The sequence below is a fragment of the Aspergillus piperis genome (genome assembly GCF_003184755.1).
Source record: "Aspergillus piperis CBS 112811 unplaced genomic scaffold BO85scaffold_33, whole genome shotgun sequence".
NCBI lineage: Eukaryota > Fungi > Ascomycota > Eurotiomycetes > Eurotiales > Aspergillaceae > Aspergillus > Aspergillus piperis.
In genome coordinates this window covers 32,960-60,214 of record NW_020291623.1, presented here as the reverse complement: position 1 = coordinate 60,214, position 27,255 = coordinate 32,960, and the positions used below count along the sequence as shown (strand labels likewise).

At 50.4% G+C, this 27,255-nt stretch overlaps 10 protein-coding genes across 10 annotated transcripts; 6 read left to right on the top strand and 4 right to left on the bottom strand.

The window, feature by feature from the left end:
• Positions 1 to 193: 193 nt before the first annotated feature.
• On the top strand, positions 194 to 1,048 carry BO85DRAFT_384411 (uncharacterized protein; the record flags this gene model as incomplete). The annotated part of the gene is made up of 2 exons (XM_025656550.1): positions 194 to 886; positions 995 to 1,048. The coding sequence occupies 2 exons, from the start codon at positions 194 to 196 to the stop codon at positions 1,046 to 1,048; spliced, it is 747 nt and encodes a 248-aa protein (XP_025510173.1).
• A 372-nt stretch (positions 1,049 to 1,420) lies between these two features.
• Positions 1,421 to 4,089, bottom strand: BO85DRAFT_207293 (putative MFS transporter). The gene is made up of 7 exons (XM_025654581.1): positions 3,663 to 4,089; positions 3,462 to 3,595; positions 3,006 to 3,395; positions 2,458 to 2,949; positions 1,988 to 2,396; positions 1,762 to 1,929; positions 1,421 to 1,704 (listed from the first exon to the last, which is right to left on the bottom strand). The coding sequence occupies exons 1-7, from the start codon at positions 3,703 to 3,705 to the stop codon at positions 1,634 to 1,636; spliced, it is 1,707 nt and encodes a 568-aa protein (XP_025510172.1). The 5' UTR covers positions 3,706 to 4,089; the 3' UTR covers positions 1,421 to 1,633.
• A 1,552-nt stretch (positions 4,090 to 5,641) lies between these two features.
• Positions 5,642 to 6,413, top strand: BO85DRAFT_493149 (CFEM domain-containing protein; the record flags this gene model as incomplete). The annotated part of the gene is made up of 3 exons (XM_025663814.1): positions 5,642 to 5,728; positions 5,797 to 5,929; positions 6,037 to 6,413. The coding sequence occupies 3 exons, from the start codon at positions 5,642 to 5,644 to the stop codon at positions 6,411 to 6,413; spliced, it is 597 nt and encodes a 198-aa protein (XP_025510171.1).
• Positions 6,414 to 6,627: 214 nt separating this feature from the next.
• BO85DRAFT_207240 (uncharacterized protein) lies at positions 6,628 to 7,746 on the bottom strand. Its single transcript, XM_025654580.1, has 3 exons — positions 7,385 to 7,746; positions 6,862 to 7,293; positions 6,628 to 6,772 (listed from the first exon to the last, which is right to left on the bottom strand). The coding sequence occupies exons 1-3, from the start codon at positions 7,520 to 7,522 to the stop codon at positions 6,707 to 6,709; spliced, it is 636 nt and encodes a 211-aa protein (XP_025510170.1). The 5' UTR covers positions 7,523 to 7,746; the 3' UTR covers positions 6,628 to 6,706.
• Positions 7,747 to 7,970: 224 nt separating this feature from the next.
• Positions 7,971 to 9,515, top strand: cdc43 (protein geranylgeranyltransferase type I subunit CDC43; the record flags this gene model as incomplete). Its single annotated transcript, XM_025661963.1, has 5 exons — positions 7,971 to 8,567; positions 8,637 to 8,682; positions 8,752 to 9,143; positions 9,203 to 9,311; positions 9,373 to 9,515. The coding sequence occupies 5 exons, from the start codon at positions 7,971 to 7,973 to the stop codon at positions 9,513 to 9,515; spliced, it is 1,287 nt and encodes a 428-aa protein (XP_025510169.1).
• A 2,336-nt stretch (positions 9,516 to 11,851) lies between these two features.
• Positions 11,852 to 15,302, top strand: BO85DRAFT_207147 (non-specific serine/threonine protein kinase). Its single transcript, XM_025654579.1, has 5 exons — positions 11,852 to 12,150; positions 12,341 to 12,369; positions 12,438 to 12,555; positions 12,617 to 12,764; positions 12,819 to 15,302. The coding sequence occupies exons 1-5, from the start codon at positions 12,097 to 12,099 to the stop codon at positions 15,065 to 15,067; spliced, it is 2,598 nt and encodes an 865-aa protein (XP_025510168.1). The 5' UTR covers positions 11,852 to 12,096; the 3' UTR covers positions 15,068 to 15,302.
• A 546-nt stretch (positions 15,303 to 15,848) lies between these two features.
• Positions 15,849 to 17,967, bottom strand: BO85DRAFT_206785 (putative l-fucose permease). Its single transcript, XM_025654577.1, has 6 exons — positions 17,687 to 17,967; positions 17,523 to 17,623; positions 17,252 to 17,469; positions 16,811 to 17,155; positions 16,504 to 16,734; positions 15,849 to 16,411 (listed from the first exon to the last, which is right to left on the bottom strand). Exons 1-6 carry the CDS (start codon positions 17,819 to 17,821, stop codon positions 15,978 to 15,980), a joined length of 1,464 nt encoding a protein of 487 aa, XP_025510167.1. The 5' UTR covers positions 17,822 to 17,967; the 3' UTR covers positions 15,849 to 15,977.
• Positions 17,968 to 19,046: 1,079 nt separating this feature from the next.
• On the bottom strand, positions 19,047 to 22,617 carry BO85DRAFT_206782 (calcium-transporting ATPase). Its single transcript, XM_025654576.1, has 5 exons — positions 22,279 to 22,617; positions 22,053 to 22,210; positions 19,665 to 21,980; positions 19,277 to 19,599; positions 19,047 to 19,213 (listed from the first exon to the last, which is right to left on the bottom strand). The coding sequence occupies exons 1-5, from the start codon at positions 22,394 to 22,396 to the stop codon at positions 19,102 to 19,104; spliced, it is 3,027 nt and encodes a 1,008-aa protein (XP_025510166.1). The 5' UTR covers positions 22,397 to 22,617; the 3' UTR covers positions 19,047 to 19,101.
• On the top strand, positions 22,454 to 23,082 carry BO85DRAFT_454142 (uncharacterized protein). Its single transcript, XM_025661211.1, has one exon. The coding sequence runs from the start codon at positions 22,840 to 22,842 to the stop codon at positions 23,056 to 23,058; it is 219 nt and encodes a 72-aa protein (XP_025510165.1). The 5' UTR covers positions 22,454 to 22,839; the 3' UTR covers positions 23,059 to 23,082.
• A 1,551-nt stretch (positions 23,083 to 24,633) lies between these two features.
• BO85DRAFT_206869 (14-3-3 adaptor artA-like protein) lies at positions 24,634 to 26,412 on the top strand. The gene is made up of 8 exons (XM_025654578.1): positions 24,634 to 25,011; positions 25,099 to 25,106; positions 25,175 to 25,221; positions 25,284 to 25,303; positions 25,365 to 25,376; positions 25,471 to 25,745; positions 25,825 to 25,912; positions 25,968 to 26,412. The coding sequence occupies exons 1-8, from the start codon at positions 25,000 to 25,002 to the stop codon at positions 26,322 to 26,324; spliced, it is 819 nt and encodes a 272-aa protein (XP_025510164.1). The 5' UTR covers positions 24,634 to 24,999; the 3' UTR covers positions 26,325 to 26,412.
• The last annotated feature ends 843 nt before the right edge of the window (positions 26,413 to 27,255 follow it).

Sequence of the window (27,255 nt, the reverse complement as noted above, 5' to 3'; positions counted from 1 at the left end):
TTCTCACCCTCTCTCCCCCCTCCCTCTCTCACCTTCACATCTCGTATTCCTCATCCTCCTAATTCCTGTTCCCCAATAAATATAGCTACTAGCCTACCAGGCTCCAGTTGTATACCTACACCTTACTACACCTCCGCCACACCATAAACAAACAGAAACCCACCCACACCACACCACCACCACCACCACCACCATGTTCTGGTTTTCTTCCCACCAACAACAGCAGCAACAGCAACAACAACCTCCTCTCCTCCCAACCCTCCCCACCTCGAAATCCAAAATCCGTAGAACCCTCAAAGCCCCCGGCCGCCCCATCGCCATTCGCAAAGACCACATTACCGACACCAAGACCCTCCTAATTGTGCGTCCACAAGGCGATGCCCAATCCGCCGTGGCATACAAAATCCAAGATGCCGACGGCATGACGCTCTACACCGCTACAGGGCGCAAGTTCAGCAACCGACCTTGTCGCGAGTTCCGCGATGCGTCGGGCCTCCCACTCTTCGAACTACACCGCAAGACTTCTTTCAAGAACAACTGGTCCGTCACCTTACCCGGCAGTAACCCAACCAGCCCGATAGCCAAAGGTGCTGTCCAGCGCTCATCCTTCAGTGCCGCCGGCTGGGGGAACTGCAATTTCACCATCACGTTCGACAATGTAGCTGCGGCGGATGGGAAGCAGCCTGAGGAGCGTACCCTGACATTGGAAGTGCAACGGCATGGAAATGTGCTGGCGCTGTTTGATATCGTGGATGGGGATCGCAAGATTGCCGAGGTGAAGGAGAGTATTCGCCATAATGAGAAATTGGCGCTTATGCCTGCGTCTCGCCTTGGGTATCGCCCTGTACTGGATGTGATTGTTACTCCCGGCGTGGATATGGCTTTGGTGAGTTCCTCTCTTGTTCTTTCCATAGAGTATATATACTGCATAATACCACGTACAGTATCTATACAGTCTACAGGATTATGTTCTAACTAACTGGGAACTTTCTAGATTGCAACGATTGCGGTCATTGCATCGGACACAGTGTTTGCTTCGAACTATTAATTGCGCGCATGTTTTTTCTTGGACTTTGGATATGTCGGAACGCCATTATGGTTACCATGAGATTATGAAACTGATGACTCTCTTTCTGTCTACTCTTCTTTTTTCTCCATTCGATTTTTCTCTTCTTTCTTTTTCTTTTATTGCTCTTGTTTTTCCTCATTCTATTGTGGTCTTTTTCATCGGTTGTGGGTACTTAGGTGGCTCGCTGGGCTGCATTGAACCGCGGTTGACGGATTCCAGGCATTTGGATGGCTTCCGGAGCTTCCCCAATGCTACCTTACTCTACCACTTCGTCAGTGGATCCATCCATGGGTTTACTGTGGTTCTACTTGCTTGGCTAATTCAATCCTGTCCGGAGAGGTCACGCGGGACGAGTCCTTCCAGCCTCGGGAGTCTTCGGGTCTTGTTTTGTTTACTTTTGTTTCTTTTTCTTATCTTTTCTTTTTTCTAAACTTGGAGTCGAGCTAAAAAATGTATATAGCTGCGATCGGTGAAAGTTATTGTCAAATCTAATGAGGGGTATTCTTAACAAGGGAGAAAAAAGAAGCAAATAATCAAAGATCATCATCCGTAGATCGTGTACCTTCACCGCAAGTGCAGCATCTTCAGAATATCATGGCGGCTGAAGAATGAGCGATTCCATTTACCGAAGGTATCTAGAAACACGTTAGTCCATCCCCGGGCGAGTAGGAATAACAGCAAGAAACACCTACACATCGGAATGCTCAAGGCACAGACTCCCATCTGAATGCTAGAGATGGCCAGGAAAGCCGGCCTGATGCCATTCAGCAGCAGCCAGTCATAAGCATAGAACGTCAACACAAAGCTGAACATGTTCTTGAACACCAGCATGCATGTAAAAGACTCGATGGCAATCTCGCCTGTTGGAGGAGTCAGCTTTGAACCATAATAGATCTCGCACCTGGCAGCTATACTTACGATGTGCATCGACAATGTACAGCGCACTCGCGACAGCGCCCATCACCATGCCTATAATAACCAGAGCGAAGAACACGTCCGCTACCAGCCATCCATATCGCGCGACATCCTCAGCGATGATACCAAACCCATACAGCCCGGCGCCGCAGAAGATCAATTGGAAGATCACGAGGAGGATGCGGAACTCCGGCTCGTACTTCCCTCGGTTGAGTTTAATCATGATGCGGTTCATCGAATCGGAGAGAAGGCCCGATAGGATCAGACCCAGTATGGAACCGATGAAGGCCCCCGTGTACAGGTACCCGGTTTGCACCTCGTTGAACCATAGGGGTGGGCCGAGGAATATGGCGGCTAGGACGACACCGATGAATACGGTCCACCCGATGATTACGCCCTGGATCAAGCATGCCTGGTATGATGGTTAAAACGTATGCTTGTGGCTTGATGAGGCTTTCTGCGGCATGGCTTACCCAAAGGATTGCGGGGTGGAAGAATAAGGGAAAGGGCCGTAAGAGGAGCTTGAAGAAGCTCTCGTCGGTTTTGCGTCCATTGAAGGGTTTGAGAGTTTGGAGGTAGGACACCTTGGCTGGTGTTTCTGACTCTCTCTTTCGGGGTAGCTCTTGTGAGGACGTAGGTTGGTGATGCTCGACTGCGGATGAGGTCTGCTTTTGATTGTCGGGCCCTGGAGTAGCCTCCGACGTTGTGATATCATTGAGCTGAACTTCCGAGGCGGAGCGATCGATGGCATATTCGAAGTCAGCGTTCAAGTAGTCCGGTCGCCTGAAAGCTGTTTCGGGGACAAAGAAGAATGTGAGAGGTAGTGCTGCCGCCGCGAAAATGGCTACCAGGTAGAAAGTCCAGTCCCATCCAAGGGTATGTGTGATCTTGCCCGCCAGTACTGGCGTAAGAAAGGCTGCACCAAAGAGAGCAACGTTGGACAGTGCCATCCTTTTGCCTCGTTCCTGTTTGCTTGATCAGCATGTGCTTGTGAGGTCCGTGAGATGCGATTTATACTCACGTGCACGTAGAACAAGTCACCGACACATGCATTGACCAGAGCTTCGAATGGAGCAAGAGCAATCCCCTGGAAAATACGAGCCCATAACAGACTCTGGTAGTTGTGCTTACTCCCCCCAGCCCAGGCACAGCTCACCACCATCAAGGCATTTCCGAGCAGGAAGAGGTGACGCTTTCCCCAAACTCGTGCTGTAGGTACAATCAAGATCCCAGCCACTCCAACACCACAGAGATGGTACCCGGTTAGAAGCGCGACTGAGGTGAAGCTCTTGCCATAGTAAAGAGCAATTGTTACGGTGTTGGCAGCCATCAGCGAGCTTGTCGTTGCGCACAGCACCGCGACAAAAGAAAGAACCAGAAGCGTGACATCGCGCTTCCAGAGTGGCCAGTTCTTGTTTCGAGATTGTCAGCTATTTCCCATGTAGCTCGTAGCTCCTAAAGAGTGACTTCAACACACCAATGGATCGTTGGGATCATCGCTTGGCTGAGGGACAAGTAGGATGGGTACAGAGCCCGACCGATCGTATTTCAGATTCAAGTCAATGACCGGCTCATTGTTGGAGTGCTCTCGCTCAAGTATGTCCGTAGTCCCTACTCAGAAGCAGTGTTCAGTGTATTTTGCAGAGACCAGCATGGTTGTGTATGAGATGGTTCCTACCTGGTACATGAGGGCGCTTGGTATCCAACACGCCAAGCCCCATGGTATTATTTAATCGTAATCAAGCAGATACAGTAAGAAACCAGAGCCAACAGTCACCGGCTAAGGTGGAATCAACCGAAAGATAGACAAGGAAGCCTATTGTTGATGGTCGGACGCCTAGACTCCTCCGGCTGGGGACTCTGGAAGGAGAAATCAAGGTCCCACGAGGATCAGGCGGGGAATTCGTCATGCAAAGTGTTCACAAATGAAGTATTCCTTAACGAGGGAATGCAGTTTGCGGGGAATTTCTGCCTTCCAGAAATTCGTAAATGATGGGTTGTCCCGAGCGGACATTCTCGTTCTGCAAGGGCGGCGGTAGTAATGAATAATTGCAAACCCTAGTTCGTGTATAGCATCAAGAACCAAATTGGTGGGTGCGGGTCAGGAGGCCCCGGGTGAATTTACTACTGGCTATGAAAGAACGAACTAGTCTAGTACTCTATTTCTAACGGGGGCGGCCAGACCCAAAATTGGATCGTGGACCCCAGCCTTCTGATCATCCTTCTGAAAGTACTTGTCTGGAGGATGTCGATCGGATGAGGTAGTGTAACTCAAAGGGATAACTCATTTATCAGACACGGCAAGTCTATCATACATAATAACTCATACCAATCATGTGTAATTTTGTCTTATTGGACATCAGGGTGATACACAAAGAGACACTAGCACATCTTGCAAATTCTTGAAGGTCGAATCAAGCCTACACCTTACAAGGTGTACGCTGAGAGAAACTTTATATTGGCTAATAAGCGCCACACAATCCTTCTGCAGTGATCAGCCCTGTTCACATCGACGCCCTCCTCAGCTGCTCATGCATGCATGCATAATCCGAGGCTGCAAGCAATTGGGGAGACATTCATTTCAAGACTGAAACATGGCCCCGATGCCCACCCAGATTGAAATGCAAGGGATACTGATCAGGGCCAGAAGACCACCTGAAATGAACACTGCCTGCATGTTGGGGCCTCGAAAGTTTGACAAGTCCAGCTGAAATCTCCAACTTAACAAGTAACCCTGGCTGGAAGATCAACAATTGGCTCGGGGGATCTTCATACACGATTGGGCCATCCGTTAGAGTACCTTTCTAGTGGCGGGCAAAGTGGACTCCTCCCCTCCTGGAGGTGGCTCGTACTTTAGACATAAGAGTAGATAGATATCTTGGTTTCTGTCCAACTTCAGTGGTTACTTCGGTGCACTGGCATGCATAACTACATTCCTCCGGGATTCCGACGATGGTCTCATGAACTATTGTTTTCCTTACCCATTTCGTCACCTCCCTTATCCTCTGCCGCCAGTCAATGGCATGGGCAGCAACCGAGAAGTACGAAGTAGTACGAAGTAGTACAATGTCCAGTGTTGTCATTATGTATAACAAGCGGATTGGCCATCCGCCATCGGAGCAAAACCCACCAGGGATACTTTCTGGGGCCCGCTTCAACCTAAAATTATAGATAGCCCTTGAATTCGTTCCAAGTGTCCTATTAATTATCTCCTCACATGATGAGCATAACAACGGACATCCTCTCTTATTGATGAACTAGGAGCACTTTCCTTGGACAGGTTTCATCGATATAGATACTAAGTGTAGCAGTATTTGGTAGTGGTTCTAGCTGAAGTCTCCAAAGGCAAGGAGCTTTAAATACGCAACAAAATCATACTAAGACAGACCTCTTGGCTATGGATCACTTCTGGAGTGCCTTCCAAGCCAGGAAAGGAAGTGAGGTGAATACTGTTGGCTCGACCCCAATCGTTCCTTCTTCACTTGATTCATGTGTCACATTCCCTCCACTTCCACCACTTTGTCTACTTCTTGCTTCTTCTCCCCTTCTCCCACTTTATTCTCCCCTCGCCTTCTTTCGAACCCCAAATCGTCTCTCCATCAACCAACATCTCTCTATCCCATTTCATACCCCGCTAGTCAAACCTCAGAAGACACGATGAAGCTCTACCACGTTAGCCTGGCTCTTTTCGCTGGCCTAGGCTTGGTAGCTGGCCAGGGGATGGACAGCCTTCCACCCTGCGCGGTAAGTCCCAGTTACGACAACTTGTCTGCCTGAGTATTGCTGGTTCTATGTAGCTGACCCGATCCCAGAGAGACTGCGCCACCGGTTCTATCCCCAAAACTTGCAAGGCCATTGATGTGAACTGCATCTGCTCCGACAAGTCCTTCATCACTGGTATTTCTTGCTGCGTTGCTTCTACGTGCTCTGCGGAGGATCAGACCTGTATGTCCAAATTTCCCTCCCAATATTCTCACCCCTTATCTGGCCGCGTGGTACATGGCGCCGGCTCGGCTTTAATGACGGCTTCTAATGGGTTATTCGTATTCCAGCTGCTCTCAATTTCGCACAGCAGATCTGCGGTGGCGCCGGCGTAACTGATCTCCCCCAAAGTGCTAGTTGCACAAGTGGAAACACCGCGAGTGCTACTTTGCAGACCACGGGCACAACGGCTGATGCTTCTGCGACTACTACCGCGACTGGTGCAGCTAACGGAACCCGCCTCGACTCATCCAGCTCTGCCAGTGCGGCGAATGCTACCAAAACAGGAAGCAACACTCAGTCTGTGAAAACGCAGGGCGCTACTGCAACTGATAAGAATGCCGCAAGTAATGCGACTGCTAGCAGTGCGGCTGGTATTATCTTGGGAGATAGCAGTGCTGGCCTTGCTGCAATCCTTGGGGCAGCCTTTTATGCATTGCTTCTGTAAAGGGCACTGGATAACGGGCCACCTGATGGTGCTACGAGTGATGATTATTAAGAGCAAAAGTGGTTCTGTCCTATCTTCGGGGCGGCAGAATAGTGTCCTACAAATAATCGCCTTTCGCGAAGGCTGGCAAAATTGAACTGGACCAGCCCAGTTAACTGTAATATGCTTATTAGTTTGTATGATAGAATCGGAATCAAGGTCACAATGTCTTTTGCCGCAGTGGTTGCTGTATAGCCTACAAATAGAGGTGTATACTCAGTAGTGCGAGGGTCATGCCAACTGTATGGATTCGTCTACCGGTCCTGTTCCACGAACCGGTTAGCTGCTTCCTGTCGCTCTTCCCTGAGGGTGATGAAGATCTATCAATTGTCAGCAAACCATAGCATTGGCGTACCCGCCAGAGCTTTCTCTGGGGAGCAATCATAGGGGCGGGAGGGAGAAAGCTTACCCATAACCAAAACATCATTTCCATAAAGCCATATGTGAATACCACCCTGTTTTTCAGCTGATCCAGACCCGGTGTAGCGGCACCGGCAGTGCCGTAGTTCCCCATTCCGGTAGCGGCATCCATTCCCCACGCTGATGGTTGACTCTGGTATATGAAAAAGGAAACGGCAAAGAAGATACAGAAACGAGCAGCGGAAAGGAGGGTCCAGATCTCCGAGTAAAGCGAGGTCAAGCGTGCCATGAAGGGGTTCGTGCGTACAGCCCCTGCCACTGGTATAGGGGATTGCACTCTGGCGGCTTGGGCCATGGCCAGGATCTCGTTAATTTGCGGGATCTTGGTCACAAGAATGAGGTCGACCAGGGCATCGACGACGAGGAGGACACCACATAGGGCGAAAGGGGACTGAGGTCGGGAGATACTAGGGGTCGCCTCCTGAATTGATTGAACGAGAGAGATATTTAGTAAATCGACCGGGGGGGAGGGTATCAAGGGGGCGAATGAAGATGTTAAAATATAAACATACCAGATTCAAGAACTCCCCCAGCATGAAGACGAGGTCAGACTCGGTCACGACCTCTGGCGACCTGGTCAGGTACACGGCCAGCACGAACAGGAACAAGGCATGTGCCTGGATCAAGGTCTTGGAGGAAAGGAGAGCCATGCTGGATTGATTGAATGGCTGTAACGGGCAGTCAGCTAGTATTTTCTGGTGTAACACATGCGTTAATGTATCACAGCCGGGTTGCAGAGAGTATTCGAGAGGTTGAGCTCTGCAGCTGTCTCATTTGTGAACAACAAAAAACATTGTTTCGACCGATGAGATTCGAATTGGGGAACGAGAATTGAATTTCCCCGGCGGCCGAGTGGGGCTGGACTTTTGGCAGCCTCCGATCGAGATGGAGAAGAGCAGGCCGGGAATGCGCAAGACCAACAATTAGCGGAAGCCCACCCCCCTCTCAAAGAAAAGCAATTTGTCGGCTTATTCGGAGGAGGCTACTGTCCCCTTTTCCTTCCTGGTGCACACTCTCTATACCTCTATACTAACGTACATTATATGGCCAGAGCTCCGCACGGGAGAAGTTGGTATTATTATCGCGGGCACTGACATCATGACCGACGTCCCAGTCACTTTTACCAAAGAACGACACATCAAGTATTTCCTACGATGTCTCAAAACCTTCCTTCCCAGCCTATACACCTCCAATGACTCCAATCGCATGCTTCTCGCCTTTTTCACGGTCGCCGGCTTAGACCTGCTCGGCGTCTTGCAGAGCAAAACCACCCCCGAAGAGCGACAAGGCTACATCGACTGGATCTACCACTGCCAGGTTCCCACGGGCGGATTTCGAGCCTTCACCGGAACGGATTTTGGCGCGGAGAATCGGACATCGGATAATGAAGCTTGGGATCCGGCAAATGTACCCTCTACCTTCTTTGCGCTGGAGCTCCTTATCATCCTGGGCGATGATTTATCGCGAGTGAAGCGGAGGGAGTGTTTACAATGGTTGCCGCGCCTGCAGCGTGATAATGGAAGCTTTGGAGAGGTGCTGGGTCCGGGAGGGAAGATTGAAGGTGGTGGTGATCTCCGCTTTTGCTGCTTTGCGGCAGGCACGCGGTATATTCTGCGGGGGAATGGCGGGGCAGATGTGGATGGCATCAAGGACATTGATGTGGACAAGCTGGCCGCGTTTGTTCAGGCATGTCAAGTAAGTGACCTGCACTCTTTAACTCCGTATAATCTGATACGTGACATATGCTGAGATGCATTATTCCAGGCATATGATGGCGGTATGGGTGAAGCACCCTTTTGTGAAGCGCATTGTACGTTATATTCAGATGTCTCGCTCTGCTTAGAATTGGGCCCCCCCCTTTCTTGTTACAGAATGGCAGCTTACTCGTATACCCCCGCAGCCGGTCATACGTATTGCGCAATGGGCGCCTTGACATTCTTAAGTCGTATGGCAAAGGATCAGAAGCCACCGCCAGTCCTTTCTCCAGGCGCGAACGAATTCGAGACCTTGGTTCGTTGGCTCGTTGCCAGACAAACCACAGAACTCGGCGACACCGAGGAGGACTCGGACGATGATAACAGCTCTGAGGTGAATGAGGCTCCGAAACCGGTACCGGAGGCTGTTGAAGAAGTAAGCTTAGATGAGAGCCTCGATAAGCTCCCCGCTATACCGCCACCAACGGAACAGGATCTACGATGTGCAGGCTTCAATGGGCGATGTAATAAGTATGCTGATACATGTTACTCATTCTGGAACCTGGCAACATTAGATGTAAGCAATCACAGTTTGTGTGAGAGAGTGACATTACTGATCCGATCGTTGGTGGACAGATGATGAATAGGTTAGACCTCGTGGACACAAGTCGGAATCGGCAATATCTTCTCGGAAAAACGCAGCATATCATCGGCGGTTTTGGAAAGGGTGTGGGCGAGCCACCAGGTTGGTACCCTTGGGGGTGTTATTAATGTCTGGTAATTTCCTCGCTGACTGACGATTACAGATCTCCTCCATTCCTACTTTGGGATGGTCGCCCTCGCGTTCCAGGGAGAGGAAGGGCTAGATGGGGTTGATCCAGCGCTGTGTATGAGCCATCGGGCCGTGCAGCAACTACAGTCTCTCCCTTGGTGGAAAGAAGGGGTTTGAAGTGATGGGTTAATCGAATAGGGTCGGAAGCTTTGGGTCTCGGGTCTCGGTGAGATGGAACTTGTCAGTCATATACCCCAACCATACTGAATGAATTGATTGTTTATATACACAACAGTAATGAGCCAACTTGAAGTTACTGTACTTATGTATCTTCTAGCCTTTACTGTGTAGATAAGGTGACCCCCCTTCCCATATCGGGTTATTATGACCTATAGACTAGTATGTCACAGATGTGATGCAGTCATCGTATGATGTGATGACTGATTTCCAGTACTTTCTATGACAACTTATTCAATCTCTGAAGTGACAGGCCCGTGAAAGAAGATGGACAATCCATACCAGATACGTGTGGTAGGGGCGTTTACTAGAGGAAACTAGGGAGGCATGTCATAAGCGGAAGACCCTATCAGAGCTTTAAGTGTCGACTTATTCTTAAGCTGTCAAAGTAATCAGGGGGTCGGATTTGCCGGGAGTTAATTAGTTAGGGACCGCCGCGCAAGGTTGACTAAGAGCGATGACGATGTTGATTGAGAACGGCTGTTAAGTTAGGGAAACTCAGGGGCTGCTGGCTGACTAGACTACAGTTAAGTACGTAGTTATGAATGATGCTAGCTACTCCTAGTAGTTATGATGTTATGATCCACATATGCCCCCAATTACTGCTTCTTTTCCTTCCTGTAACGGGAAGCAAGGCCGGGATCGATGACATCGGCCCTTCGGAACGGCGGACAGAACGGTACAGAGTATCTTGCATAGTTATGCTAATCGGAGAGGGGGGGAGAGGGTGATAGTTACAAAAAAGTACTATTTTGACTATCGAGGAAAGAAAAAATCTCGAAGGATCAGGAGTAATCTTAAATTCTCCTGGGTAGAAAGTCTTATTTATTACTCCGTAGTAAAATTCCATAATAGAATTTGGTAAGAACAAATAGTAATGGAAAATGAGATAGTAATAGAGGGAGGATATGCAAAGCCAGTCTCAAAGGTGCCTGAACACAATGACAGAAACGGCCCACGTTCCCACCGGCTAAAATGTGGCCGGGCGGCTAAGAGTAATTAATTAACAGTGAATAAAATACTAGTATGGATGCGAAGATAGAAGGGGAAGAAATAGAAATAGAAATAGAAATCGTGGGTTTGACATTTCATAATGATAATAATAAAATTACTATTATTGTTGGAACTGGGTTTCGGGGGTTTTTTATGGGGAAAGGAGGAAGGGGAGAAAAGAAACAAACAATAATAATAATAATAATCATTCCAGTGTACGTAGAATAGTTACTGTTGGTTAGTATCCTTCTTACACTCCTTTCAGCATCATTGTCACATTCTATACTTTTGTTCAATCACACTCTTTTTTTTTTAATTAGCCAGTATATTGTTTTGAGGACCACAATTCTATCTGCTCATCATCATCACAATCATCATCACTGACCACTCCACTCCACCCACCCACCCACCACCACCACCACACAGACAGACATAGTGAGTCTCCTCCCTCTCTCTCTCCCCTGGGCTCATGCACGCCCCTGCCGGCTGTCGTCAGTCCACCCCCCCAACTCCGTCCTTGCCAGGCTCTCCTAACCCAGTCCTCCTACTACTTTTATTACCAAGACTACTATTATTATCACCGTTCCTGTCCTTTCCTTTACCCCCCTCCATCACCCTCAACTTCCTGCTCGCTTGCTGGTCGGCTGGCTAGAGAATTTGAGGCGTGCTTTTTTAGTACTTTGGTTGCTTGCTTGTCTGCTGGCTAGCTGGCTGGCTTGGCTGCTGCTTTATTGAAATTGCCCAGCACCTGTCGTCATTTAATCCCGGATTTATTGTTTCCATTCCATCGCTGTACAGATTGCCCCTCAAGCTACGGGCCCTGCCTTACTACTAACTAATCATCATCAACCTTATTGAGTTTGTCTGGCTGGTATGTGTTTGCCTTCTTTTCCAGAACATCCCTCCCCCCCGCTCTCTCCATCGCTTTCTCTTCTCTCTCCTTCATCCACTCCCGCACTTTTGTTTGCAGCTTGTCGCTATAGAACCACATACCTTCCTGAAACAACACTAACGTTCGCTGGATCTGTTACTATCTAGCTTAGTGTATCATCCCTTATCAGCCTCCCCTACTCTGCCCGTTCCTTCTCCGAATTATTGCGGCTCCGAGCTTTCCACACTCCTGTCGACTACTAGCTACTAGATAGCTACCACCACCGACTTGCGCGCCCATCCTACGTTCCCTCGTGCCTCAAATTTCATTCGAGCTATCCGCCCCTCATTCCTTTTGTCACAGATTAGACAGTCATCATATACTCTTGTATTCCGTCGGCTGTTCCGAACAATCGCCTCCTTGATACCTTCCACTCCTTCTCCGCCCACGTCGGCGTCGATTTGCGATCTCCTGGAACCCCCACCCCTTACAACCGGAGCGACAGCGGCCTTCGGTTCACTCTCTATATATTCCTCCCTGCGTTGGATGGCCACCCTTGACAACTTAGTACCACTCCAATCCTGCACAGAACCGTCTCAGACACGCATACTCCATCTCCGCGGACTTCCCCCAGACAGGCGGAGATAATCTTAACACATGCCACCTCCGAGGACGAGAGCGGAGGTCCAGGCCCAGAAACAAAAAGAGAAGGTGCGTCTCGGCTTTTTTTGATTTTAAGTTTGGAGGTCGAAGATCCTCTGCAATGCGCATGTCCTATTCTCCGCCATCTCTCTTTTCTTTCGGGACACATGCAAGACTCCGTCCCCGATCCAGGATCGAATCCCTTTTTCTCTTGTCGTGGTAGATGGCTTAACTGACTGGGATCTTGCGCTATGAACAGCTTGCCCAATCATACAATGCACTGCTGGAGTGAGCAAACCCCCCCAAAACCTCGCCTTCGCCTTCAGCTTGGATGCTAACAACAATCGTCTTCATAGGGAATTCTCTTCGAAGGATCTTCGCACTGTAGGAAACTACACGCTTGGGAGGTTAATTGGGAAGGGTTCCTTTGGCAAAGTATATCTTGCCTCACATAAGCTTACCAATGGCTCCAAGGTACGTCTATGAAAAAGCCCACTACTTATGTGTTAGATAGACCTGACAGGATTGCGCGCAGGTGGTGCTCAAGTCTTCGAGTAAGGAAGACCGAAACCTGGCACGCGAGATCCATCATCACCGCCAGTTCCTCCATCCCCACATTGCCCGCCTATACGAAGTCATTGTGACGGAAAAGCTGGTCTGGCTTGTTCTCGAGTACTGCCCGGGTACGTGGCGAGATGCTGCTGTAGATGTAGTAGGATACCGCTAACACGCTCGAGCAGGTGATGAGCTGTACAACTATCTCCTTCGGCATGGTCCGTTGCCGGTAGACAAAGTCAAGCGAATTTTCACGCAACTAGTGGGTGCCGTTGCTTATGTCCATAGCAAATCTTGCGTCCACCGTGATCTCAAGCTAGAGAACATCTTACTCGACAAACATGAGAACGTGAAGCTGTGCGATTTTGGGTTCACTCGCGAATATGAAGGCAAGGCGAGTTACTTGCAGACGTTTTGTGGAACAGTATGCTATAGCGCTCCCGAAATGCTCAAGGGCGAGAAGTATGCTGGCGAGAAGGTGGATGTCTGGAGCTTGGGTATCATTCTTTACGCCTTGCTTGCTGGGGAGTTGCCATTCGATGATGATGACGACCAAGTAACAAAGGCTCGGATTCTTGGTGAAGAAGCAATTTTCAACGATAAATTTCCCGACGATGCCAAAGCCCTCATCAATCTACTCCTTTCGAAGCGGCCCCTTATTCGACCCAGTCTGGACGAGATCCTTGCCCATCCGTTTCTTGCAGAGCATGCTCCCGAACAGTTGGCGATACTCAAGATTCCGCGCCCAGCCGCCTTCTCGACCCCTCTGGAGAGGACCACGCTGCAGCGCATGAAGAGTGCAGGAGTCAACATCGATGAGGTTGTCGAGAGCGTTCTCTCTCAACGCTGTGACCCCCTCGCTGGTTGGTGGGCATTGTTGATCGAAAAGGAGCAGCGAAAAGAGCAGAAGAGGGAGCGTAAACGACGCGAGCGTGAAGCGGAAGCTAAGAATATTCGCCGCTTGAGTGCAGCAAGCAGTCGGCTGGAAAAGATCTCGGCCGCCCTTGTGGAAGTCGACGAAGAGGGCCACGCCGCAGACACTCATCTTCGTGAGCGAGGACGGCGAGACAGACGGAGTCTCCCTTCTCAGCTTGCTGTCCCAGAGCTGCCAATGCTTCCCGAACCGACACCCCTGCAGTCCCCAGATTCTAGCACGCCTCCGCCCCCCATTGACAAAGATTCCATTCGTTCTGCTAGTTCGACCCGGCAGCGTCCCCCACCACCACCGAAAGATCAAGCACGACGGCCGAGCACGTTGCATGTGAGCGCATCGCAGCCTGAATTGGCCCAGCACAACAATGGCATCTTTAGACGCCGCACCGGTCGCCGCCAGTACCCGATAATAAGCCAATTGGCCTCGTTGAAACACTGGTTTGTGGAGTCTGCAAAGAGAGCCAAATCTCCTCATGCCAAGGCGGCTGGGGGTCAAGGAGGCCATCGCAAGTTTCTCTCCGAGAAATTGAGCCCGGCCAAGGGCCAGGATACCGGAAAGAAGCCCACTTCGGCATCTGGGGCCACCGCGCACTCTGGTGACTTGTTGACGCCAACACAGATCAAGCGCTCATCGAATGCCAGCAGCTTAGCCCCGAGCAGTGCTTCTTATCCGAACAACCGCCATTCCTACCCTCGCCACAATCGTCCTTTGAGCACGAGCCAGAGAAACTCTCTCTCGCCATCTCCGATTACCCCAAGAGGTTCATACCGGCGGTCCTCCGCAGGTCTGCGTGGTCGCAAGTCCACTTCTTCTTCCGTGTCCTCCATCCGCAGCATCCATCATGCCCACAGCCACTCTAAAGCATCGTCCGTTTCTTCAAATAGTATTGGTTCAGCGTCGACCCCAACGGCTCGAATCTCGAAGTCGCCTCACACATCAGTCAAAGTCCTTCCCACGACGCCAAGTGCGTCTGCCCGATTTCCCAGTAATATCCGTCTGGTGCGAGGCACGCAGAACGGTTTCCGTGACATTGATGACCCTAACGGGAGGATCAATAACATGTTCAACGAGGCAGCCCCAGCGCCACTGCTCTACTCCCCTTCGTCAAGCCTCGTCTTTGCACGTCGAAAACGATCCGCTTTCAAGGGGCCTATGGTCCATACAGCTAATCTGATGGTATCGGGTGGAATGACAAGCACTGAGTACCCAAATGGCGACATAGGGGTTGGAGGCCCTGCGGTCGCAGCAGCACCTCGATCTGGGACACGAAAAAGCCAAATAATAGAAGAGGAAGAGGACATGGAGGAAGATATCGAAGAAGTCGATACTTTTGATGGCCTAGATGAAGGGCCAGGCTCGCCAGTCGACTCCACTGCCTCGGAAGACCATACAGGCGCTGGACATCTGGCGGGATCGTCCTTCGGGCGAACTGGCAAACCGACTCTAGCTCCTGCTGCAGAACTCGAGTCGACTCCGCGCCCACCCAATACATCTTAATTGAGTGACACCCGATTAGAATGCGGTCTCCCAGGAGTTTTCAGTGTCACCGTATCCTAGGAGTCATGAGTCTAGGAAACGGAGAGTCCCGAATACAAAAGCTACAGCAATCATAGAGTACAGGCTCGCTGGGTACATTGTTGGCTTGTTTGATTTATTGTTTTCTCATACACATTTATACCCCTTTTCTTTGCGTCTATAAGGAGCTAAAATTTCTTGGACATTGATTTTCTCTTCTGTTCTTCTAGCCTTTTTTCTTCATGATGCGGCGCGCAAAATAATGATCGGATGACGAGTTGGGAGGCGTTTGTATACCATCCCATCCCTCTTGTTCTCCTTATTTTTACCCCCTTCCCCTTCTACCCTTCCTTCATACTATCTACTTTAAAGACCTTGATTGAAGCTTATCTTCTCTGACCAGGACATCGGATCATGCACAATTTTGCATTTCCTTTCTGTGTACCCTATTATGCGTTTATCATTCACCCCTTCCCTATTGTCTCCATACCTTTCCTGCTTGTACTTGTTTGTTTCTAGAGATATCCACTACATACGGCTGCCCATTGAGATACTCAAATTCTGGATCTTAGTTGGACGAGGTGTCACGCAAAGCCGGTGCCTAGAGGCAGACACGAGGATCAAGTCTCGGTGATCAACGCAGTTTGGATCTGTCCACCGTCCATTGCGCGCTCTCGGCCTTTTTGATTCTGGGTTGTGTATATGCCCGATTAACTTCTCGATAGAATAGACTTCACTTTTAATGCCCACATTCGCATCAAGGGTATATGAATATTTATAGTAAGCAGAATAGTAAAGCATTTACGAGATCGTAAGCAACATGAAATTTCATGACGAATGTGAAGTGACCCTATGCAGCGCCTACTAGTCACTGCATTTATACCGAAACCACCTACTTACTAGTAGTAGTATATTCCTCCCTCGCAGTTTCCTCTCCCTTCTCCTTCTCCATATCCGTCAACCCATGCCCCCCACCACCACCACTTTCAACATCCTTCGGACTGACACTAGCAGCTTCATCCCTCAACCCAATCTCACTCTCCCCGACCTTATCAACCATATCCCGATACGCCGGCACAAAGTTCACCGCGAGGGCATACGTCCACGCCACAACCATGAACATCGTCGGAACGATCATCGCAAAGCCCGTACTATTTCGCATATCGGCTACATGGCCCAGGATTGGAGGCACGACGGCACCACCGGATACTCCGCCGACAATGAAGCCTGAGCCGCGCTTGTAGTGTCGGCCGAGGCCGCGGATACCTAGTGCGACGATGGTGGGGAAGCAGACGGATTCGAAGAAGAGGGTGCAGAAGAGCATTGCTAGATAGGGGTTTTGTGTGTTAGTTAGGATGTTGGCTTGGGTTTTCTTTTTTTGGGTTTTGTTTGGACTGGGGTGGATTGAGGAAACGTACCTATGCCTTTTTGATCACGTTGGGTTATGGATGCGGCAATGAATGCTACAGTCAGTGAGAGATAGGCTAGGAATACCCAGCGGGCTTTGACGAATCTCATGATGATCGCGCCGAGGAATCGTCCCATTGCAAAGGCTCCTTGTGCGCCGGCGAGGTATTTGGAGCCGGTGGCGCTGGTGGTTCCGGGCCAGGTTTCGACGACGTAGTTGATGAAGTAGCCTGCGATGGCAACTATTATTGAGCAAGCAGGAGTGGTTAGTGTTTTAGTAGTAGTGTAAAGGGCCCGTAAGGAGAAGGGGTTTCGTACCTTGGGCGCCGGTATAAGTGAACTGTGCCAACGTGGCGTGGAAGAGTCGATACTGTTTCCAGAATGGTTTATCCTGTTCGCCAACGTGCGTTTCGGCTACCTGGAAGGCCATGTCTTGGTCGGTTACTTCGGGGATTGTGGAGATGAAGAAGACGCCGGCAAGAACGAAGACAAAGATGCCAATGGCTAGATATACCCATTGTACTCGTTTGAGAGCGTTCACGTCATCCTCGGTGGATGTGAAGAAGACGTATGATGCTAGGGCTGGTGCGACGCAGGTGCCGATGCCGTTGAACGCCTGGGCGAGATTGATTCGAATCTCGGCGTATTTTGGTGGACCACAGACTGATCGGTCATTTCAGTGATTAGCAGGGGGGGGTCTTTTTAGGTTATTTCCTCTCACAGTATCAGCTGGAGATGGGACATGGATGGTTGACTAACCGGTAAGGTAGGGGTTGGCAGCGGTCTCCAACGAACCAAGGCCCGAGCCAATAACAAAGGTAGCAGCGCAGAAGCCACCAAACGATCGGTTCAAGCCTGCAGGCCACATGCAGAGGGCACCGATACCATATAGAGTGAGCCCGAAGATGAAGACGGTTTTGTATCCGAAGTGACGGAGTATGTAGTTTGCATATCCCAAGGACGCAAGTGGATAAGCACTAATGACCATCAGTTGAATCGCAACATGTACGTAGCTTAGCAAATGTCTGACCCAAAGTAGGCTGCTTGAAGACCCGAGGAGCGTGTCCGGGTGATATTCAGAGTGTTTTGGAAATGTTTGTTGAGGGTGTCGAGCAGGCCGTAGGCAAAGCCCTGTTGAAAGTTGGGTTAGCAGATCGAATCGAGTAATGGTTGGGCTGCTGGTGCACAGCTTACCCAGAGAAAGAAGAGTATAGTAACAAGGGTCAAGGGCCAAAGACTTTGGCGTAAGGTCAGGGTAGCTGCAGAAGTAGTCCTGCTATTATCAACCCGGAACCCAGACCGGGTCTTGAGGAAGTTTAGAAACCCCATGCTGTGGGGGAGGGAAGATTAAGCCCAGAGCAATGATGAAAGGAGATAGATAAAAGCAAAGTGAAACTGTAGTAAAGTAAAAGAGAAATATACCGAAGCAGTGGGAGAAAGGAAAGACAAGCAATGCTTGCAGGGATTCAAACGCCAGAAGAAGCCCCAGACATTGGCACCCTAGCTCCTTATGTACTAATACTTCGTTCAGCATGAGGGCATCAAGTTTGCAAGCCATGTGAGCATGTTCCTTGGCATCACCCCAGAAAATACACTCTTTCTCTTCTCCCCAGAGTCCCCCTCATTCCCCTCTCACTAGAATTGGTGCTGTAGGCCCCGCCAGCCAAGCGTAAAGACGGGCAGTAGCACCGCCATCCCCAGACTTCTTCCCCACAAATCCAGACAATCCTTGGGAAGGATCACCGGTTAGAATCCACCAGTGAGGAGTCGAGACGGGCCGACATCCCATGAGTTGTAGCGCAGCCAATCTTTAGCCGTTAGAGGTCAGCCCGATTGCTCGAGGTGCGTCCAATTCAGGGTAACATTCCTCGTGAAGCGCGAGGGTCAAGGATAGTGGCGGGTAGCAGCAGCAGCCGTGAACTTCATCTCGGCGGTTTCCCCCGCATCGATCAGAGCCTGGTTGGGTGACTTGAGAATAGTTAGCGATGATGGCTTATTGGCTTTGGCTTGCCCTGCTAGTGGTAGAAAGAAAAGGTTAAGGTGGCTTTCCAAGTTCCCTATTTGTCCCTCCCTCCTTATATCCTTTTTGCTCCTCTTACTCCGCAGTCGCGGGAATTAGGCTAATAACCTGACTGACAAGACTGACCATGCACGTTCAGCTGCATATGCGACATAATCAGAGCTTGCTGCCTGCTAGCAAGGGGAAAGTCATTGATGTGAGGCCACTAAGTGGATTTAGCCGGGTTCAGCCAGTCGCAAGTGAGATCGCAATGGCTGGGTCCAGAGTACGGGTGGTAGTGCTACTTTTCTTATTTTGAGGCAATGGCTGTATTGGCCCCTGTCCACGTCACGGGGCCTGGACAACGTGACCTTCAATTACTCCCCAAACTTGTATACGATCAGATAATCACAATTCAGGAGAATTCAGATACAGACACAAGTCGTCTCTTCGTTGTTCTTATGCAATCAGAACATCCAACATGTTTTACGTACATGTAATCAACCACCCAACAGCAGAAAACCAAAATATAACAGGGCTGGAGGGCCGATATCTATATCTATCATCAATGCACCCCCTCATATTCGAGTCATCACTTCGTTGCTCAAATCTACGCCCGCTTAGGCTTCCCCACTCCTCCGTTCTGTTGTTCGACGGTAGATCTTGCTGGGACGTTATTGTACAGACGACGTTCCGCGAACTTGAGAACCTCATCGATGAGCCTAGTTGGTTTCGGTCAGCAAACATTCTCGCCAGGTAGAGGGAGATTCAAGAGATTGACTTACACAACCGGGGCACTAATGGCCACGACGGCCTTCCATTCCATCCAGCCCAGGGGCAGGATCGAGAACAAACCCTGCAAGAAGGGCACATACAGGATCGCAAAGTGCAACGCCATCGAAAGGACGATGGCACCGACCAGCATGGGGTTGTGCCAGAGGAAGAACGTAAGAAGGGATTCGCTGGACGAGAGTGCGTTCATGGCGTTCAACATCTCAATGACGACCAAGATCGAAAGAGACACAGTAGAGGCCGAGCGGGACATATCGTTCGAGAACATCTCGCACCCAATCTCAGGGAACTGCGAGGAGCACTTGTGGAAGTGAGACTACATAGAAATTAGCAAGGCCGGGATGAAAACCAAGTAAGTAGACTAGACGACGCATATCTTACCAATTGCCAGAAGGAAATCTGAGGACCCTCAGGGTTGTACACAAACCACCAAACGTAGCCGAAGACAGTAGCCGCACCAACATAAGTACCGATCACCATGTATCTGAACAGAAGCCAGCCGCCAACCAGGGGCTCGTCGCGCTTGCGGGGGGCGCGTCTCATCACATCATGGTCAGGGGGGTTGAATGAGAGCGCAGTAGCAGGCAAGCCGTCGGTGACAAGGTTGACCCAGAGAAGCTGCACGGGAATCAAGGCTTCAGGCATGCCCAAGGCGGCGGTCAAGAAGATCGACACCACTTCGCCGATGTTCGAAGAGATCAGGTAGCGGATGAACTGCTGAGTGTTGCTGTAGATGGAACGTCCCTCTTCCACAGCCACGGTGATGGTGGCAAAGTTGTCGTCGGCCAAAACCATATCAGCAGCCAGCTTAGCAACGTCGGTTCCTGTTCCCATAGCCACACCAATATCCGACTTCTTCAGGGCAGGGGCGTCGTTGACACCGTCACCAGTCATGGCAACCACATGGCCTTGAGATTGGAGAAGATCGACCAGCTTGGACTTGTGGCTAGGCTCGGTGCGGGAAATCAAAGACACAGTCTTAGCAGCCTCGAGTTTCTCAGCCTCCGAAAGGCCGTCAAACTCCCTTCCAGTGAGACTCTTGCCTTTGAGGTCCTCGCCCTCGTGGAAGACACCAATCTGACGGCAGATCGACTCAGCGGTGTTCTGATTGTCACCGGTAATGACGATAACCCGAATTCCAGCATCGTGGCACTTCTTGATGGAAGCTGCGACCTCAACGCGTGGGGGATCGAGCATAGCGACAAGTCCGATAAGGGTCATGTTTTGTTCCAGCTGGGCGTAGTCTTGGGACGATTGAGCGTTGTGAAGCAGAGGGTTGTTGTTGACACCGTCGACACTAGCCAAAGCCATCACACGAAGACCACGGCTACCGTAGCCCACAACTTCAGCAGCGAGCCTATCAAGATGAGACTTGGTAAGAGACACCCGTTTGCCGTCAGATCCAAGAAGAACATGTGTGCACCGCTCCAAGATAGACTCGGGAGCGCCCTTGACGAGTAGCTTCTGTTCCTTATCATTTCCAATGAGCACGGACATGCTCTTCCGGTCACGCGAGAATTCGTAGGTTGCTTTCAAGGGCAGGCGAGCTTCGTAGTACGCGCTTGCGGCGTGGAGTCGCTGGGAGACGGGGAGACGGAACAGCTTCGCATTTGTAGCGGCATCATCGGTGCCAATCTTTTCGACCAGAACACGCAGTGCGCCCTCAGTAGGTTCACCGATACAGGAAAATGAGCCGTTCTTCGCATCGTGGGCCAAAGTCGCACTGTTGCAGCGAGCCATGACCTCCGCCATCTGTCGGACAGTGGCCGAGGACACGGCAACGTTCTGGAGTTCCTTTCCATCGCGAGTGACTTTACCTTCAGGCGCAAAAGTGGTGCCTTCAATATCAATCTCCTCAACACCGGTGCCGGCTGCATTCAAATACGCGATCTTCTCTGCGCTCATTTGGTTGGTGGTCAAGGTTCCGGTCTTGTCGGAGCAGATCACACTGCAGCTGCCGAGAGTCTCCACAGAGGGAAGCGAACGGACCACTGCATTCTTCTGAGCCATCTTGCGGGTACCAAGTGCGAGACAGGTGGTAATGACCACAGCCAAACCCTCGGGAATGGCAGCCACACCCAGAGACACCGCGATCTTAAGATAGTATATGGCTCCCTTAGTCCAGCCTCCATGGGAAGGGTCGTTGAAATGCTCGATGTTGATGATCCACACCAGAATACAAATGACGGTAATTACCTTGGCCAGCATGTCTCCAAAATCATCGAGCTTCTGCTTCAGTGGGGTTGGCTCCGAGATCTGAGAGGTGATGCTCTCGTGGATGTCACCAATGGCGGTTGATCCACCGGTCAAGGTCACAATGGCGGTAGCGTGTCCATTAACAACAGTGGTACCAGAGAAGAGCATGTTGGTTTGATCCTGCTTAACGGCCTGCTTGTCATGAACAGTGCGGGCGTCCTTGCTCACACTCTCACTCTCACCGGTCAGGATGGCTTGATCCACTCGGAAGCTGTTGCTGTGAACAGCAAGTAGCCTGCAATCCGCTGGAACACGGTCTCCAACCGCAACGACGATAATATCTCCGGGAACCAGGTCTTCGGCCTTGACACGCTTGGTAACGCCATCACGGACAACAGTAGCTTCGTTTGCAGAGTATTCCTGAAGAGCAGCAATAGCCTTCTCAGCATTGCTCTCCTGGGTAACACCAACCACGGCATTGAGAATCAGAATCGTCAAAATCTATGGAATAACAGGGTTCGTTAGTGTCTTGGGTCGAGGCGCGCCAGACTCGGGAGGCTTTCGAGCTCATACCACAACGGGGTCAACAAAGGCGGACCAGTCATCTCCTTCTTCGAAAAGAGCCAGAACAAAAGATACAGCAGCGGAGCCCAGTAGAATCAGGACCAGTTGGTCCTTGAATTGTTCCAGCACAAGTTGCCAGAGAGGGGTTGGTGGTTCTTCCGCAAGGGCTATGAAGATTCGAACCGCAAGTTAGTGCCTGCGACATTGCCCATGGGGAAGGAAAGCTGCAACATACCGTTAGGACCGTACTTTTTCCTCGATTGAGAGACCTGCTGTTGCGACAGACCAGAGCTCTCCTTGACGTCAAAATGGTCCAGCACTTCGGCTGGGGAATAGAGGTAGGAGTGCTCCATGTTGTTGGGACCCCAGAAAAGCGCAAGGTGGCCTGGAGCGGGAACAACAGAGAAGAGAGAGAAAAGGAAGGGAAGTGACCGGGGATATAACCCAGATCAAGACATGAACGCGCCAAGTGGCCGGAAGCTTGGGACCTAGTGAGTGGCACTGCAATCAAGTCGGAGAGGTTAGTCCCTTAGCGGGAAGGATCTAGAAGAGTAGTAGATAGATAGTAGGTTAGGATGGGAAGCGGAAAGCGGACACACCAGATAGTACCGTTGTTAATAATACCGGGCAAGACCAATCAATACACCAGATACCGTCAGCCAAGGAGGAAGGAAGGAAATGAAGTAAGTAAGAAAGAAAGAAAAGAAAAGAAAAAACGGGGTATTCTCTTGAGAAGATGGCAAAAACTGCTGATTTATAATTTATAAATAAATTTCCCCATTCCATACAAGGCCGAATGATGGGCCAGGGATTTTGCCTCTGGGGGCTCGGGAACCGTGAACCAGAGGCGGCTTTGTCAGGCACTCAACGTGTTCTCTTCAGTTGCGGTGTCTGGATCCTATCTGGTTCCCCCCCGTCGCTGCGCCAGAATTGCCGGTTCCAATCCGACAGGGCTGAACCATACCATGACCGTGCTTCTGTGAGTCCGGGCGTTGGAGTCACTTGGCCTGTTTAGTAGTCTTTACGACCGGATTATTACACTCATCTTCCTAGAAAGGTTCTATAGCTGTGTATCTGTTATATTTCATGTTCATGAAAGTTCATGAAAAATAATTTAGCTGAAGAAAATAAAACTGATCAATTAGGAAAAAAAGGGTGAAGGAAAAAAAAAGAAAAGAAATTAAAGAAAGGGACGCATTCTCCCCCCAACATTGCACAGCCTTCTTAATAGTTCTAAATAATCTTCCTACGTATCCATTTTCATTCTCAGCGTTATCTCCCTCAAGTCTCTATTTCTCTCTTCTCTCTCTGCAAGCGAGAAACCCACCGCTCGGCCATAACAATACCATACACTCTCCACTGCGAAACGATGATGCCTTCCTGGCTGACCCCAAGACTCGAACTAAAAACCACTCGTCCCATACAATTCGCAGTCATCCTGGTTCATTTGGCGCCCATTTAGCGGGGTCTCACTCCTCGGATTGGAAGGTGCTGCATAACACCGGTGGAGGCCTCTTGTCTCTCGTAGATTTTGATTCGATTCCGTGCTTTCCGCCATGGTATCGGACCCAGAGCACCTGCCCCAAACAAGTCATCGATCTTCCACCCATCCACACCAAACGGTACGACAGCTTGCCTAGTCCGGCCCTTGTAGACGCCCTGTAGGGCAGAGGGCCCGTCCACACTGCTCCAGAAGGTGATTTCATACCATCCAGCGGTATATTTGGTGGTTCTCCTTTTGAAACTCCAATGTCTTGACTCAGCAGCCCGCCTGTTTCGGTGGTTGTTGCAGTCCTGCGTAATCTCCGCTCAGGAAGGGTGTATTTAGTAGTAGGGAAACCCATAGTTGTCTCTTAGTTTGCATGGCCAAAAGCACGGTCAGCCTAATTGGGATAGTAAATTAAGGGTTTCTTTTTGAATCGGGCAATAACCGGTGAACTTGTCATCTGCCGGGCTCTCAACATCTCTTTTTTTTTTCGTCTCGTGCGGTTCTGAATAGACGATCATCGGAGATACGGAGCACAGCTCACGGTACCACAGCCCGTTGAGGGTGGAGAAGCGCGACGTATAACATCTTCACCGGTTGTGCGGTAGAGAATAACCGGCAGAATAGGACCTTGGCAGTTAAAAAGACAAAGGGGACCAGAGCGATTCTGGTCCTGATGAACGGAAGAGCATGATGATTCAACTCAAGGGGAAAATAAGTATGATCTATCTCCCACATGAACTGGTATCATTAGCCGCCCTCTTATGGTTTTCAACTCTTGCACCCAGGCTCTTGGAAGTATTCATGGCTGCCTCAGTCGATTCCGGGCCATGAAATTCTGGAAATCTCTATTTACAGCTCCTACTATGCTACTATAATCTCTCCCCGTTTGGGGGATGTTAGGATGTTACTATGCCGCATAATTGGGAGTCTTTCACTAATAATTGAGAGCGACCGCTCAACTAAGGAGGCACTAACCATTAATTGCCTAGTTGGTTTTTAAACCCGGAGTGATTATTGTTAGATTACGTCAGGGTCCAGTGACCGGCGGAAGCAGGTGACCAGCAGGAGATTTGCTTGCTGACTCACCATTACCCTGCCTGAGGCTGCGAGAGCAAACATCGCAAACAGACGAGGCGCCCGCTTCTCGCTAAAGCTGGCTGGTCGTCACCTTCACCGTCCATCACTCGTTGCTGGAGGATCACATCTGCCAAACCTCTCGTGATTCCCATCTTCTTTTCATCCCATTCTCCGTTGTCTCGTGCTCTACTTCGGTATCTTGCACCTCTACTCTCTCCTTTTCACCCTCTACCAAACCAACCACCGTCTTTCCCAATCCCCTTATCTCCATCAGATCGCCTACTATGACTTCTGAGGTATGTTATTCCACCCCCTCAGCCTGACCCCTCTCTCTGCTCTGGCGGCTTCACCTGGCGTCCGTCCAGTTGTAGCCGTTTGATCCCTAGCCGCATGTATTCCTATGTCGGGAAATTCTCTTGTGTTTTCTCAGTTGTTGCGTCGCGATTAGTCTGGACTCAGCTAACTGTTCTCCCCCCCCTTTACTTGCAGCGTGAGAAGTAAGGATCCAGACCCGTCTCGACCAGTGGCCCGACAACAGCAACACTGACACTACACCCTTCTGCAGCAAGACGTTCCTCGCCCGGCTCTGTGAGCAGGCTGAGCGCTACGATGGTAAGATGCCTGTTTACTGCTCTGCCATGTTGGCTTCACATGCTGATCCCTACCGCCTATAGAGATGGTCACGTACATGAAGGTCAGTAGCCGCCTGTCAGCCCCTGGGCTCTCAACAAGCATAATCGCTAACTCTTATGCAGGAAGTCGCCAACGTATGAACCCCCCTTACCTCCGTCTGACGAGAAGCCCCCCCTTTTCCCCCCCGTAACCCCCTTTTACCCGTGGATCAAGCTGACCCCGCATCAGATTGGAGGCGAGCTTTCCGTCGATGAGCGTAACCTTCTCTCCGTTGCCTACAAGAACGTGGTCGGTACTCGCCGTGCCTCGTGGCGTATCATCTCCTCCATTGAGCAGAAGGAGGAGTCCAAGGGCTCTGAGCAGCACGTCTCGATCATCCGTGACTACCGCCAGAAGATCGAGACCGAGCTCGAGAAGGTCTGCCAGGATGTCCTCGACGTTCTGGACGAGTCCCTTATCCCCAAGGCCGAGACTGGCGAGTCTAAGGTCTTCTACTACAAGATGTGAGTCTTGGCTTCCAGGGAACGAACATTTACTGGCAGGTATAGAGAGAGCAGAGGCTGACTGTTGTACGAACTATAGGAAGGGTGACTACCACCGCTACCTCGCTGAGTTTGCCTCTGGCAACAAGCGCAAGGTCGCTGCCACCGCCGCCCATGAGGCTTACAAGGTGAGCTCTTCAAATTGCGTGCTATACTGGAGGACTTGCACTAATAATCATACAGAATGCTACCGATGTCGCCCAGACTGATCTTACCCCCACCCACCCCATCCGCCTTGGTCTCGCCCTGAACTTCTCCGTCTTCTACTACGAGATCCTGAACTCCCCCGATCGTGCCTGCCACCTTGCCAAGCAGGCGTTCGATGACGCCATTGCGGAGCTCGACTCGCTCTCGGAGGAGAGCTACCGTGACAGCACCTTGATCATGCAGCTCCTGCGTGACAACCTCACTCTGTGGACCTCTTCTGATGGCAACGATGCCGAGGGTGCTGCCCCCAAGGAGGACAAGCCCGAGGAGGAGACCGCCGCCGCCCCCGAGGACAAGGCCGAGGAGCCCAAGCCCGCTGCCCCTGAGTCCTAGAGGGGTGGTGTGTGTTCTTGTGTATCAAAAACAGTTGTGTCCCCGACGTGCCAGTTCAGGTGTGCGAATACTACCCGGAAACGCTTATGAAGGTCTGCTTTTAGCTGTGCGAAGGGTCTGGACCGGCACATATCTTCCACTTGTTCGGGATCCTGTGGGTCGGCCGGCGGAGTTTGATGTTTGGAGAGCGAAGAAAAGGGGCTGAGTGGAATTTACCTCTCTTTTATTCTCTCTTTATTCACCCCCAGCAAGATACAGTGTCTTATTTCAACTTTTTTATTCACCCCCACGCCCCTTTTCCCGATTTCCCCCTGCTGTTTCGCTCGTACGTGTTAAGAGCCTTAAGCTTTACAATATCTCAAATCAAAGTAACCAGTTCTCTCAATCCCATGCCCCGATACCTAGCGGGATTCGAATTATCAACGAATAACTGCTAGATCTTGTATTCTCCTCGAGAGCCGCGATCCCATTACTGCTACCACCGTTGGAAGTTTAACACCGCCGTAAAGATAAATAGCCGTCTTTACACGCTTACTGCCACCCACTGCCCATATAGAACATATACTACCTCATCACCTCCCAGTACTCGTTAACACTACGTCCCAAGATGAACATTTCATACATAGTAAGAGCCATAGACTTAGTAAGCGAATAACTGCGACAGCTTCTATAAGTACTAGCTGGAAATATATATGCTACCCACGCATATATGTACGGGAGAGATGAGCCATGCCCTATAAAAACCGTATAGGAAGCCAAATAGCGAAAGATAAATAATAATAATAAAAAAAAAAGACATTTTTATATGACGGATATACAAAACAGATGAGGACAAATGGACATGGTTTTATATAATGCATGTCAGGGCGCAAGCCGGTCTAGCAAAGATATGGAGTGGATGATTGAGAAGAGCATAGAAGAATTAATAGAC